The sequence below is a fragment of the Centruroides vittatus genome, unplaced genomic scaffold (genome assembly GCF_030686945.1).
Source record: "Centruroides vittatus isolate TY-2023 unplaced genomic scaffold, ASM3068694v2 contig_875, whole genome shotgun sequence".
Lineage (NCBI taxonomy): Eukaryota > Metazoa > Arthropoda > Arachnida > Scorpiones > Buthidae > Centruroides > Centruroides vittatus.
The window spans coordinates 2,139,506-2,155,691 of NW_027122567.1; the positions used below are offsets into that span (position 1 = coordinate 2,139,506).

Below are 16,186 nucleotides of genomic sequence, written 5' to 3' on the forward strand. Positions count from 1 at the left end.
ACGATTACAATAATTGTTTACACGCTAGCAAATAACTCGTTTGATCAATTAATGGCAATTTGTCAATAGCTGTTATGACCCTGCAAAGCTGGAATGGCCAGATTTGAAGGTCACAGACTGGTCTATCTTCTCAAGAGGTGTGATGGCCGAGAAACGTTTTGTAAGAGAATTACTACGCAAATACATCGCAACTGATGAATTTTTTTGTACTTATTTAATGATATATACACGAGATTCGTGCAGAGTTTAATTATTTAGGGATAAAATTAATGAAGTTAAAAAATAATTTATTTATATTAGAAAAACTGGATTATTGTTATTATGAACGTAATAATTCACATAACAACGTCTTAAATAAGCCAGTATCATTTATTGTTTGTTACATTGTTACAGTTAACATTACAAAAAGGGCTTAATCTTCCTGACAGTTTTAGCTTACTGAGGAGCATTGCGACCTCTTCCGAATCCTCCTTTCTGAAATTAAAATAAATTTTTATTTATTATTTCATCATATGAATAAATAAAATTTTACATCGAGAACGTCTTAAAATTATTTTTAATTAATGGTAAGACTAGAACATATTCTATAGTTTAATGCATAAAATTAATAAATATTCTTGAAAGAAAATCTTTTATTAATTTGACTATTTTTCTTAAATCAGAAAAATTAAAAACACTCAGTCATAAGAGTCATTAAGTGATTTAATTCAACTTTGTAGTTATTCAAATACACTTACTCATTTGGTCTATACCCTTCTCATTATTGGATAGTAAATATAATATTTACACAATACTAAAACAAATAAAAGGTTAATAAAAAATCTCTAAGATTTAAAATAAATCTTAGAATCATCATCTAATGGTTATTAACAGATTTACATTTCAAGTTGATACATATTAGTAATACAGATAAGTAGTGTCTGGTACCTTAACTCTGATAAAGTGCTAGAAGTAGAGGGAAATAGGGGTTGTTAATAATAATAATAATACAGAAAAGGAGAAACAAGTAATAACAACAAATACCGAATCTCTGACTTGTTATTAATCACTTATTGAAAAATAAATTTCGCCATAGGCAAATCTAAACATAGTCAATATGCATAGTCTTATTATGAAGTGCCTATTGTAACAAAATGAAATAGTAAATGAAAATCTCAGATACATTTATTGTGTATAAAAATGTCAATTTATGTGAAGAGAAAGCCAATTATATCAGAGAAAAAATTTTCTCACACAAGTTAATTAATATTTACATACCTATTTAAAAAAAAAACATTCTTTACTTCAATAATACATTAAAAAAAACTGTTTCTAAACATTATACATGGTCTGTCCCAAAAGTAAGTGTACTGGTTTTTTTATTTCAAAGTACACAAGAGTTACATTAAACTACAAATGATCTTCAAAGTACAACCCTTGTGAGGTCACAGTGATTCCAAAGTTTTTTCCACTGGTTATAGCAGTACTTGAAGTCACTTTCCGTAAGGGTGTTTTGTTCGTTGGTTACAACTTTTTTGATGTTTTCCACTGACCCGAAATGACAACCTTTCAACTTGGATTTTATCTTAGGGAATAGGTAGAAGTTGCACGGAGCTAGGTCCAGGTTGTATTTAGGTTGTGGGAGTGTGGGGATTTTTTCTTGGCCAAAAACTCTCAAATTGATAGCACTGTGTGAGCAGGCACATTATCATGGTGCAGATTCTAATCTTCTGGAATGTCCTTGCGGACTTGCTTGACCTGTTTTTGACATCGTTCCAAGACATCTTTGTAGAAGGCCTGATTAACTGTCTGTCCTGAAGGTAAAAATTCTTTGTGCACATTTCCACATAAAAAAAAAAAAAAAACACAATAAGCATCGTCTTTACCCTGGATCTTTGTGCCATCTAAACACCATGTTTCTCGATAAAGTGGCATCTTCATAAGGTTTGGTTAAATCTGCAAATGTCTCGGTTGCAGATTTTGAGTTTCATATGAAACTTTGATAGCGTAACGTTGTTTGAGATTTTTCTCCATTTCAAATGTAACAATGTATTAAAACACTGTCTTACACAGATTGTGCATGTTTGACTTAACCGATCAACAGGTATGTATATGTTGCTAAGATATCTAGCAACATGAAAATACCAATTATGATGTGTTAAGCTGCACAGTCATTAAATAAAAAATCAGTACACTTACTTTTGGGACAGACCATGTATATTCTACTTTTTTAAAAATAGAAAGTACATAAAGTAATATTTAAAAACAAATTTATATTTATATTATTATTATTATGTTGCAAATGTCATGCTCAACTGATAATTGTGCCAAATGCTATGCCAGACTAAAGTCAAGACATAGCTACCCAAACAAGTGTTAAATTAAGCTGTAATATTGGTGTGTGTCCTGTGGGTGCCCTCTCAGTGACACAAGGTACTATGTACTTGACTGCCCTCTCACCGAGGGCTTCCGCTGGACGGCCAATGATGTCGACTGGTCTGAGTCTCCTGAACAAGTACTTTGAACGCTAGCAGCAAGTAAAGGAAACTTACTGAAACTAAAGGAATCGATGGGAACTGTAATAGGTCTTTTCGACCTATAAGCTCAGTGGATGCATTGGGCAGGGCCTTCTTCCTAGAGGAGGGGCCCCCGCTGACCATATAGATGAGTTAGCCTCTCTTTAGTAGAGGACTCAAAGTGCAGAGTAGGCTGCATCAAAACTGTATGTCAAGGTAAGAGGATTGGACTCGAGTGCAAGGAAGGCTAGTCCCCATTGGGTTGTACTGGCAGAGCCTGAGCATTTAACTCAGTCTGATTTTAATCGTTCAGACACCTGTGTGATTACTGGGTGCCTGACTGCCAATGATTAAAATATAGTTTTTGTACTCTATAGTGCCATTTGGTGGAACAGAGTCATATACTTTGAGTTGTGATATGAGGTAGATATGTGTGTCTGCATCTAGAATCTAGCGCTGGATCCTAAAATAAAAGGTCGGCATTTGATCATTTTTAACTTTGTTAATTTTTTATATCTTCATGCTAATTGACTGTTACTTCTGAATTGGTCTGTGAAAAGGATAAAAAGAAATACTTAAAAATATATAATTTTTTGAGTCTAAGTCTTCTATAGCTTCAAATGAAGATAATCTTGGGTTATGTTGTCTTTATGAAAATAATGACTTTATGCAATCTAGAAACTTCCTAATAATGTGACATGCTCAATATTGCAGCTTTCTGTAGTGCCATGTATGTGTTTTTATTAACATTTAATGTTTCTAGACTTTCATGTAGCGTATGTAGTATAACATCAGTAGAACCAACAGGTATAATAAATACATTATCCATCCTCCACATCTGTCTTATTTCTTAAGCAGGTGGTGTATACCTATTGATTTTTTCAGTGTGAGCAATTTTTATGTTACAACTGTTTGGAATGGCAATGTCTATTATATAAGTGATCGTACTGCATTTGTCAATGAAAGTGATGTCAGGTCTATTGTGTGGAATTATTTTATCTGTGATTTATGGCTCTGTCATAGTATATTTTGTGTCATTTTCTAATACTGCCTGTGGAGTATATTTGTAGTTTGGTAACTGGATGTTTAATAATCATTGCTTCTGTGCAAGCTCTTGGTGTATTACATTTGCTACTTGATTATGCGTATGTAAATTGTCTGTGTTAAGAGCTTGCAACCAGAAGTTAGTTATATGTTGTATTTTTCTGGCAGAAATGTGGCACTTTCTGCAAGAATCATTGTGAGTGATGTATCCTTCAGGATGTGTTTTCTGTAGTTTTTAGCATTTATGACCTGATCTTGAATGGCAATCATAAAACACTCAGTATCTCCAAACAGGCAGCTCCTAGTCAGCCAATAGTTTGATGCAGTTTTGTCAACATAGTTCTGAGCTAGGTCATAGGCATGCCTGCCATGAAGTGCCTTTTGATCCCATGACTGCTTAGTGGTGTCTGTTTTTTTGTGTGTTGAGCTATGTCAGGTGCTCAAAGTGTAAGTTTAAAGGTGTGTGGTTTTACTGTCTGCCAAAATTATAGCTTTATGTAATCTTGATGTTTCATGTTTTTGTGGAAAAACTCCTGCAGTGTCTGAATTTGTTTGTAATGCAGATTAACTATATTAGCAAGGCCATGGCCGCTTTCTTTATGAGGAAGAGTTAGTCTTTCTATGATGATTTTGGGTGATATTGTTTATGCTTAGTAAGTGTTGTTCTTATTTTCCTTTGGAGTTGCTCAAGATCTGTGCGTGTCCAGTATATAACTCCAAAATAAGAAGTGAGTACAGGAACAACATAGGTATTAATAGCTTTAATGGTATGTTTTTAGTACTGCATGTAATCTGTTCTGGTATTTGAGTGTTACCCTTTGTTTTATTTGTGCACATTCTGTAAGTTTGGCCTACTGAAATCCTAAATATTTGTAAAACTTGCCCTCTTCCATGAATTCAATTATTATTATAATTATAATGAAAAAGTTGTAAATGCAAGCAGGGTACAAGTACTTTACTTTTTAACATTTACCTAAAAATGAATGTACATTTATAATTATTCCAATTTCTATTTCTCCATAAAAGCAATAGAACTTAGACATTAATTTAGCATTTCTCAGTTTAAAGACCTGATTTTTAAACCATAAACCCAAATGCAATTTTGATTTAACATGCACAAGATAAAAGAGTATTGGTAACTTTTGCTTCCCTTTTGCTTGCTGCACTGCTATAAAAGCTATACAATGAATATCATATAATTGATACTATTATATTAATGTGTATACATTTAATCAAAGTTTAATAAATTTGCACAATAAAAAATTATTGTGTTTTGTTTGTGATTAACGTTATTGTCATCAATGTTACATCCATTTTCATCATTTAGTAAAATATAAATTTAAAGATACTACTTTCAAATTTATATATTAGAAAAGTAATAGAAATTACTACATGTAAGTATTAATTTCATTCACTGCAACTGATTTTTATCATCATTTTCTCACAATCCTTTCTACATTTGCCCCAATTTTAGGCTAAAATCTGCTGGTCTCTCAAAACATTAAACAGGTGTTCCACTGTAACTAAAAAACGTTAAAATGTGTTTAAAAACATTTTACTTATATTTTAACCATATCAAACACAGTGAGAAAAATACAAATGGCTCAGGATATCTGCCAAAGTTAGTAGTATTTAGTAGTTCTCTATATTTGAAATGTCAAACTGGAAAACCATGGTTTACTGACTCAATTCAGTAACATTAAGAGTTTACCTAACCATTTGCCACCCATAAAAACAAATCCCACAGTATTTCATATCTTTCTTAAACATAACTAAAAATCCAGCATGAATGTGTGTATCTTTCCTGGCAACATTCAAAATTGTGGTGGCACCATCTGTTATGATATTTTATTATTAATTATTATAAAATGGCAAAAAGCTAAATTTTGAAGGTAGAGATGAGTTTTATAAAAAAATTGTAAAAGTTCATAATAAGTAAAAATCTTCAAGACCATGTCCACTAAAGATAAGACATGACCTCTATCTCTCCACCCCTTAACCTCTAACCACCAAAATTTAATGGCATCAATTCTCCTAATACACAAACCTCCTTGTAAACTTTCATAAATTTCTGACAAAGCACAGGAGTTATTGAGCTTCAAAGTCAGTGAAAATCATGCCCTCTCCCACACATACTAATAGCCATACATACAGAAAAAACTCTTTGAAATTTCATTTTTCAACATTTCAAGGCTGAGTTCAAAAATGAAAAATTCTTGGAGACCATCTTTTGATCTATAACTATACTTTCCATCTGTTATATATAGCAGGAAAGTAAAAATAATGAAGATTGCTTATTAGAGAAATTTGAAGATTTTCAATATAAAATAAAAATGCCTTCAATTACATTTAAACATAGTTTTTTAAACTCACTTAATTTTACTATTTTAACACTTTAACTGCCATACGACACGCCAGCGGTTGTACTAATTAGGGCCGTACAGAGCCATCCGACGCGCCGGCGGTCGTACTAGTTAGGGCCATACAGAGCCATCCGACCGCCCTTGTCGCTATAACCAATGTAGTTTCACTCAAGGTTAAATTATCCTGGCTTCGTAAGACGTTGTTTTACATCCTAGTGGTGGCCTCTCGCGGATGTCTATGAAGTTTGTTTCCGACTGCCGGCCGTCGTATGGCCTCAGAAGTGGTCCGACGGCCGGCTGTCGTAGTTTTTTTAATAAAAAGCTATTTTATATCTAATAGTGAATAGTTAAAAAGGAAAAAATATCGAAAACTAGTTTAATTATTCTCTTTTGTTACATATAAAGTAATTAATATTAAATATTTCATGGTCTTATAGTCTCCGGTTTCAGGCCATACGATGGCCAGTCATCTGTTGTACCCTGATATATTTTTTTTATCTTCACTCTACCGACTGTTATATAATGACCCTTTTATTTATATCATAATAAAATATTAAATATCAAATTTTCTCATTGTGGCCTGAAAAAATGGAAAATATCATATTACAGTTAGCCTGATAAAACGCAAAATATCATATTACAGGTGGCAGTTAACGTGTTAATTATACAATAAAATGTATAAAAATTTTGAAAGTAATTGAATTTATTTCAGAAAAGATTTAATCTTTTGTATTTACAGTACATTCAAAATATTTATAGACAAGTATTCTACATTTTATCTAGAATATATTAAAAAGATTTTAAAAATAATACTTACAAATTCTAATTTTGTATCAGCTCCAAGACCTACATCTCCCTTTTTATCAAATACACCTAAAATAAAATAGATATTGTAATTGATGTAATTATAAGTTTATCATAATATATGAGTTAAAATTAATAAAAGCTCTAAACTAAACTCATTAAATAGTAAACTTTTTAATGAGTTTAGCTTAGAACTTTTAAAGTTTAATGAAAATTGTTAAACTTTAAAATATTTTTCGATAAAACATATAAATTAAGCATCAGTATCATTTGGGACTAAAGCCACAACAGCATAAAGTAATTACTTTATACTATTTATTAATGATAAAATTTTTATTTTCAAATTAATGTAAGTTTTTGTTAAAACTATTAATGTGCAAAAGTAAAATATGTAATTAATGTACTTTAAATCCATACACCATGCTGTAGAAATAACTTTTTTGAGAAAATTAAATCATTTATTTGTATCAATTTATGATGCTTAATTTCATAAATACAAATTATCCACTTTTTAAAACAAATATTATGAAAAGAATCTGTCCATTTTTTACACACACATTTTATGTACGGCAATGCAAACAGTAAAAGGTAGTAAATTTTAATTTATATAACCTACGAGTTATTGACTACTGCAGTGTTTGAAACTTGTTATTTTTAAACTATTTTTACAGATAACAGAATTAAAAAATACATAACAATGAAAATCAAAGGGCATTGCAGTGTGCAAATTTCACAAGTCTTACTTATACTAAAAAAATAAAGGAAAAATATTGCCTAAGAAGATACTTCAAATTTCATACCATAATTTACATAATTCTTAAAAATCAATCAAGTAAATGTTTATTTTTCAGTAAATTTTTGAAATTAATAGACTGTTTTACTTAAACTTATCAGCCTTTTCCCTAAAATCAAAATAGAATAGAACATTTTGAAAAATCTAGTACTGCTTATAGAATATATGAATTTGTAATATTCTGGAACAGATGTCAGAAACAGTACATATGGTCCCAAAGAGAAATGCAAAAGCTTTTGGAGGCACAGAATTTCTCCAATTTGTAATAAAAATATACTTAATTTATTTTATTATAAGCATTTGTTTTCATATTATTACTGGCTGTTTATTGAAAAATGTATTGTTCATTTATTATGTTCCTGTTATTGATAACATTGGACAGGAAAACTATATGAATATTGAAGCAGCTCTAAAGAAGGAGCAAGACAAAGTTTTCACACACATTCTAGAACAATTTAAAAAAACAAAACATTTTAAAATTAAGAAACCAAATTATTCTTTATTTAGTAATATTTTGTCCATTCTATAATCATCCACAGCTTGAAAAATTTACAAATAAGTAATAAATTAATTTTAAATTTAATATCATTTGTATTTGTTGCATGCTAAAGATGGCATTAAAATGGATGAAAATATTCAAAAGAATAACTTTTGTTTCTGAATTTAGTTTTGGTCTTTTAAATCACAACACATTACCAAGTTTCACACACTTTCATTTTAAAATATCAATTCAAAAATACTAACTTCCTTATTTTAACATTTTAAAAAATTCAGGATGAAATATATTTTAAAATATTACAAATTGAAGCTAAATACAAATGAAAAATTTGATGTCTGCACACATTCTTCACAATCCTGGGAACACAACATTAGCAGAGTTGACCTCTCCTTTGAGGCTCTTCTCTGCTTATGTAAATTTATAAGAACCATGTAAAGCTTCAAATATGTAAATTGATTAAAAATCAATTTACATATTCAAGCTTCAAAGGATTCAAAAGTCAATTCTGCTCATGTTGTGTTCCCATGGTTGTGAAGGATGTGTGAAGATATTAAATTTTTTATTTCTATTTACTCTTAAATTTGTAACATTTTAAAATTATACAAAATTTATGAATTTTTAATTAAAATTTTTACAATTACTCAAAACATCAGTGTATTTGGAAACGGTTTGCATTATCTCATACATAGTATTGCTTACAAATAAAACTTAAATCTGAAAACTAAATTAAACAAAGGTGTGAAAGTAATATTAGACAGCTTAGAAGTAAAACAGATATTTAGTTTTATATTTACATAATTAAAGATATTTGTTATCATAAAACTGTTCTGATGAAATTTAAAAATATTCTTAAAAATTTTTGGATTTTTTAATAAGCACATTTTAAAATCTGCTCACTAATATGTAAAAATTTTAAATTGAGAATTAAAAAAAAAGTAATAATAGTGGTATCTAGATAAATATGAAGTAACACAAAAATCTTATTTATAGTTAACTTAGGTACTATTCCTCTATTATCTTAAGTTTAAGGGATTGATTTTGTTTAAATCTCGATGGTTATTCTAACACTTCCCACTTAATTTGCATCACCAAAATTATAAATGAATTCATAAATAATTTCTTAATGATAAAATAAATGTAAAATAATTTATGAATTTTGTAAAGTTTTCATAAATTAATAGTGTGTGTATGTAAATGATAATTATAAAGCTGTCAAGTTCAAATGCATTAGCTGTGCTGGTTACCTATGAGTGAGATCATGAAACTATTGTATTATAAAATCAACAGAAAACTGGGTATATTTATAAATGAAGGATGGAAATTGACTTAGTTCATCTTGTTAATTGTTTTAATATGTTATTGGAATGTTTATTTCCCATTTTGCCAAGTTCTTTTTCTCCACTAATCAGTATAATTAAAACAAATTATTTTTTTACATTCAACAACTAATTTTTTTTTTGCCACTACTCTACATATAGTTCATAATTGACAAATAGCTCATTTAACCCTTTTTTTTTTTAAATCTCAAAAAGCATTTAGCTAGACTTTACAAATAGAGTATTAATGAACTGCATTAGTAAATTAATATTAAGAGAACACTTTCATACTTAATATTTCTCTCTTAAGTGACTAAATCAAAGCTTATTATTGTGAGCTGTCATCATTTTTATATTTTAATTCACATAAAGATTTAACTTAAATATATAGAAATATTTTGTAAACACAAAATTATAAATATTTTTTTCAATACTAAAATGCATTGTCAATTGTCTAAGATGTGCCAATTTCTCTTTGTTAAAACCTGAAAAATAATTGATTTATACAAGTAGGAATAACTCCAACCATATTTCTAAAATAAAAAAAAATAAATAAATAAATAAATTTTTATACAAATTTTAATAAATACAAAGTAAAAATACTTTTAGAATGAGAGAAGTAATGAGTAACTTTCCATAACAAAAACAGGCAATATTGGGAAGTATTGATATATTTTTTCCTTACTTAAACTATAAGATATCACATTTGTATAATGTTGTGCATGTAATTTTATCTAAACAAAGAGACCAATATGTAGTTTAAGAGGAGATAAAATCTTACTTTTAACTAAATCCTTAAATTCTGTTAAAAAATGAACATGGTTTAAATATGCTTAAATTTATAGGAAAAAGAATTATTTTTATAATAAATTTAATACACAAAAAGAATTTCATACCAGGAGCTCGTCGATAAGATTCTCTATCTGCTGCAGACTTCTGTACTTGTTCAGTTGGTGCTAAAACAAAAAATGAATGAAAAGCATAATGATATTAATATTAAAAATTTATGTATGTTAGAATGACAAATTAACAAATAAATCAATTAAAAAAAAAAAAAATTGAAAAACTTTAAATTAATAGTTTTGACAAGTTCATAGCCATTTGTAAATTAACTTACTTGTCACTTTACAACATAATAGTCAATCCTTGTGTTTAACTGTGATCTTAATAATCACAATTTTGTCATTAATGTTACTGTATAATGATATATGATAATTCTGCAATTTATGACCAGAAACTATTTAAATAGTATTTTACATTATATTATTGTACTAGCAAATAAACAATACTGCCAGATTTTAAATCATGCTTTGATAAGACTAATTATAAAGATTTGTAATTTGAACTAAAGGTAGGTAAATAAATGATGATGGATTCATCATCCTTTATTTAAAATTTAATAATTGCAAATAAACTAATTTACTATATATTGAGCTTAGTTTATATGTAATTATATTATACTATATTATAATAGCACACAATGCAACAAAAAATATTTGAATAGATGAATTATTTTTTATTCTGTATTCTGATTGTTACAATGAAGTGTTTCTTATATAAAAATTCCACGACTCAATATATTATACACATTTATTTCTAAGACATCAGTTCTCATTAACAAATAATAATAATTCACTGTTAAACAATTTTTAAATTAAGGTATTATGAATGACAATCATTAAATGAATGTTCCCCAAATAGGAAAGTAATTATTATAATATATACTTATTTACAAACTATAAGAAAAACAAAAGTATAATTTTGAAATATTAAACAACCACTTTAAATTTTTCTATTCTTAATTATTTTTAAATTATTAAAAACCACATACCTCTTAATCTTTGTCTTCCTGCTTCAGGTCTAGTTTGCCTTTTTAATGTTGATGGAACAATTTCAGGAGGCAAATGAAGAAAATCTCTAAGATACTGGATCCCTTCATTAGTTAGATACCAATAGTAATGACGCCAAGCAAATTGCTCTTTGACCAAACCTCTTGATTTTAAAGATTGAAGAGCTTTAATAACATGCAGATTCGGAACATTTTCTAAATCTGGATGTTTTGCTGCATGGAAATCTTTTTTCGCCACCAACACACCTTCTTTGAACAAATATTCATACACAGCAACACGATCTTTTTTTGGCATCAACATTTTAAACTTTATATGATCTTGAAGTACAAGATAATAAATCTGAAATAAAAACAATTTAATGTAAAATATATAAAAACTAACTATATGAGAATACATTTTCTTTAATAAGAAAGGTTATTAACACAAAAAAATGTATACAAGAATTAATGCTGAAACTAATAGTTGTATATTATTTTTATTTTATTTTAATTATACTACATTTTTGTTATTAACTTTATAGTACTAATTAAACTGCCAGATACTGACAAAACTAAAGACTGCCATTCAAAGAGACCTGGAGCTGTATTCTGGTCATTGTCACACAAGATATATAGGAGCAACAACAAGAATGCTCGCCTCCCGTCTAGCAGAGCATCAGGATGATGTAGCCAAGGAAAAATATACTACAGAGCTTGCTAAAAAAGTTCTCGAGCAAGGCTACAACCGCTGTGGTCCAGAACAGAAATAATAAAATGTTGCAACAATCAAAGGTTTGTACTCATCTGGGAAGCGCTACTCACAGCTACTACGGAAGCATGCAATGTCCCCACTCTAGATCTACCCGGAGTGTGGGTAGCATTGTATTGGTGCTTAAACAACGAAACGCGCCTAACATCGTATTGCCATTGCGGCATCAATTCCACACATGCGCCGCCCGCACCATAGATTTAAGAATTCGAACATGCCAGCATCTTTTTGCACGTTCGTAACGAAATTACCGGATGCCTGTTTTTCAATTCAAAAATTCTGTTCTCCTTAGAACTCTCTCCTTAAACATGCCAGCATCTTTCTGCACGTTCGTTTTTAAAATTAATGCTTTTCACCTGAAGATGACGATTATAAACTCGTCGAAAGTGCTAGTGGTAATAAAAAAGAAATAGTTTAACGCCGAAATCAGTGAAGTCTTTCTACCGGAACCCAGTTTTTCTCTTGTTTCTCAGAGACCAGCAAATAGTTGTCTTTCGTCTCTTGCCTAGATTTCATTATATCCAATATGGACAACTGGGTGCTACTCACACTGTACAATCATATTAGAGAACGTTCTCTATCTCGGGAAAGAATACTTTGAAAAAGAAAATTCTTCTGATTTTTTCCCAGTGTCTACTTGGAAATGCCACTGGTTCATTTTTTTAAAAAAATTATCCTACATCAATTACTGAATTATTGAACATGATGTTAATCTTACTTAGATAGTTAAGGAAAAAATTAGATAGTAATATTTTGAAAAATATCTAAGTATGCATGCTTTTCTAACTTAGGTTATTAAAATTTTTATTTGTATTGACATTACAATCTGTAAAAACATTATAAAACAAAAAACACAACTTTGTCAAAATTGTGTTTTACTTGTACACATGCTTTCCTTGCCATGTGATCTATAATTACGTACTCCACATTTTCAAAAATTTTACAATTTCATTGGTTAAAATTCTATATTGTGTTGCGCGCGCAGATAACCCAAAGACGTATAATCAACCTAGTAGAATCATGACATCATCAACGAAGACAAGATCATTAAAAGTGATCAGAATTGCCACTTCTCTCATTTTGACTTCCTCAGTCCTTGAAAGAAGAGACATAAGTGACCATATTATGGCCCCTGGAATTCTGACATCAGTTGTCCTGGATGACATGAGACCACACAGCAGCTGCAACAGGCAATTTCCTTGCCATCTTTGTTTTGGAATGTCTGGAACACCCACTGTACAGTCACAACCTGGCAGCCAGTAACTTCCAATTCTTCATTGCTTTAAAGATGATGCTGGAAGGAAAGTGTTTCAATGCCAAAGTTGAAGCTGCCATACACACATTTGTCTCTGAATGCAACACAAACAAATGTGCATACAGCGAATATTATGCTCATTTCTGGACCCATTTTGCTATTAGTATCAAATGAACCTCTCCATCATGTCTTGTTTTTCGTTCTCAATGTAGAATCATACTAACATTGGCAGAAATGGCCTTAGATAAAGAAAAAGAAGTTATTTTAAAGAAAGTTGTTCTGTTGGAAGAAATAAGGAAAGGAGAGAACATTTAATAACAGAGAAATTATGGATTTGAAAAAAAGTTAATGTTCAGAAGTAATCATCAGAGATGGGGTCACCTTACTGACAACTTGGAAGTGTCTACTTAAAGAAGTGAAATATATAATATGTATGCAAATATAAGAAACTATATTAGAACCTATCTGCTTTATAGTCTGGAATTTTTGAGAAGGAACAATAAAATAAAAAACAAATTGAAAAATGCATACATTAGAATTCCTTGAGCGCATGTTTGAAAAATAATTATTTTTTTCCCACAGAGTTAATCGTGAAAAATAAAATATCATTAAATCTTTAGTTGGTGTGTAGTTTTATTTTAGAATGTTATGGTATTACCAGAAACATAATTAGTGCAATGCTTAAACTGAGGTCTGCAGTCTCTTTGGAGTCTGAAAAGAAGCAAATCATGTTAAAAAAATATGATGTCACCAACAGCTCTATCATGCAATGCTTCCAAAGTTTGGCCCAAAACAATAAAGAGAAAGTTCTTAGGAAATATGCCAAGAGATGTCATGTGATTGAGGCAAATGGTGTTTTGTACTCATGTCACTGAGTGACATTGAAGCAGGATCAAGTTGGACAGCAGACATTTTTTGTACATGTCTGCTGTCCAATGCGAAACAAGTATAAAAAACAAGGCATCATGAACAGTGCAAAGTAAGTAGTCCTACTGTTTTTGTTTATAGCATTTTCTATATGGGTCAATGACAAAAAATTCTGTGTTTTGCAAATGTCACTTTCTCTCTCTTTTTTTAAATTGAGAAAGCACTTCAATACAGCTTTTATAGTACTAATGCTTTAATATAGCACAATATAATCTGGCAATCATTTGGTATTAAACACTGTTGATTCTAATTGAAAGATGAAAGATTTAGTTTGTTTTGGACACTCACATCATTCATGTATACTGGTTTTCAGTAATGACTCATGAGTCAAGAGTATGACAGGCCAGAATGAACAAATTTCCAGCAAGTTTTTTTGATCTAGATATGGTATATTCCTAATTGTAATTCATGACATTGGATTTCTTTGTTCTTTGATAGATAAATAGGTACAATTGCAGATGTGAATGATGCTGTTGGAACCTTAAGAGTTGTAGAGCATGTCCATAGAAGCAAAACAGTCAAAGAAACCATACCACTAAATGTGACCCTTTGTGAGATTTAGCCTCCCAAAATCAGCCACATGCAATCGAGAGTCCTGCATTCCACTAAGACAATCGTATTGCCCATTTGTTGGTTTATAGAGTATTTGATATTATATAGTTTTAGGGGTTATGGTGCTCACTATTGCTTGCACTAAAAGTGCATGACTACATGTGGAGTATGGAGAATATGTAGTAGTACTGGTTTGAGGTAAAAATTGTTTTCAGTCAGTAGAAGTTAATGCACTTATTACTTGTTACAGGTACTGATCAACTTGCTTGTAACATAACATGCTTGCAATTGTGACATCTGCAAGCAAGATGGCAACTAGAAATGCTGCTGTTGGATTCCACAGTTGGAGGCAAATATCTCACGAAGAGTCAGGTGCTGGACTTTTCTTTATAATTTACCGATAAATATTGTTAGAATGTCTCATCACCATGCTGTAAAAACTGTTAAACACATGATAGGCTTAGTGGAGCACATAGCATGACTCCCTATAGCACCTGGAAGTGGGCTTTATGCTGATTTCAGGGGCTATATCTTGCAAAGGGTATTACTTTCTTTGACTTTTTTGCTTTTATGGACATGTTCTACAGCTTTGTTAAGGCCCCAACATCATTCACATCTGCATAAATTTATTTGTAAATACAAGTATAAATAAAACTGCATTTCAAAATATATAATGTACTTTTTTAAAAATAAAAGATATTCTTTCATTCATAATCCTATGTCTGCAATATTGTCCACACAGTTACGTTTTAAATTGAAACATTTTTGTACTCTCATATCTGAAGCAAATTTCATCTAGCAATATCAATTCTGATCAATCTAAATATATTAAAGTAGTCAATAAAATTGTAATTATGTTTAGAATTTGAATTTTCATACGTTTTCACGTGTCATTTACTCATCATCTCTTTTTCTTTCCTTCTAATATATTTTTCTTAATTAAATTATGAAACATTTTATTGTGAGACGATTTTAAAACTTTAAGGATACTTACAAACTAAAAAAGGAAATCAAGAAATTATCAGCACGTGGTTCCCTTTTTCTGCCACGTTGAGATTAGGCTTAATCACAACTGTATAATTTCATTATTACTTCTCAGTTTTACTTATATATTCATTTATTTCAACGCGTAAATTTAATTAAAGTACAAATAGAAATTTTTGAGTATATTAAATTTAAAAATTAAGATAAATCAAATATTAAAAATTAACAAAAGAAATTACATACCAATCTCACTTCTCACGGCAACTAACAGAAAAGGAAATTAACAGTGTTGCCAGGGGTCTGCAATACCCGATTCTAGAGTAGCGAATTTCCACCCAATTTCCGCCATTATCCCCCTTTAAGTTAATGAAATCCATGTAAATCTAGAAATTTCTAAAATATTCCCCCATGTACCATAGTAAATAATATTTAATATACTTTTTAAAATCATTAAATATTTATTTTACTTTTACAGTTAAAATTAGATTGGTTTATAATAGATTAGGCTTATAATACGTACAGTACCATTTATGAAACGGGACAGCACATTTTTTGCT

The 16,186-nt window shown here is 29.8% G+C and overlaps 1 protein-coding gene across 1 annotated transcript; it reads right to left on the reverse strand.

Moving 5' to 3' along the window:
• Positions 1-350: 350 nt before the first annotated feature.
• Positions 351-15,974, reverse strand: LOC136982992 (small ribosomal subunit protein eS10-like). Its single transcript, XM_067279590.1, has 5 exons — positions 15,873-15,974; positions 11,146-11,503; positions 10,211-10,270; positions 6,720-6,775; positions 351-474 (listed from the first exon to the last, which is right to left on the reverse strand). Exons 2-5 carry the CDS (start codon positions 11,462-11,464, stop codon positions 436-438), a joined length of 474 nt encoding a protein of 157 aa, XP_067135691.1. The 5' UTR covers positions 11,465-11,503; positions 15,873-15,974; the 3' UTR covers positions 351-435.
• Positions 15,975-16,186: the final 212 nt, after the last annotated feature.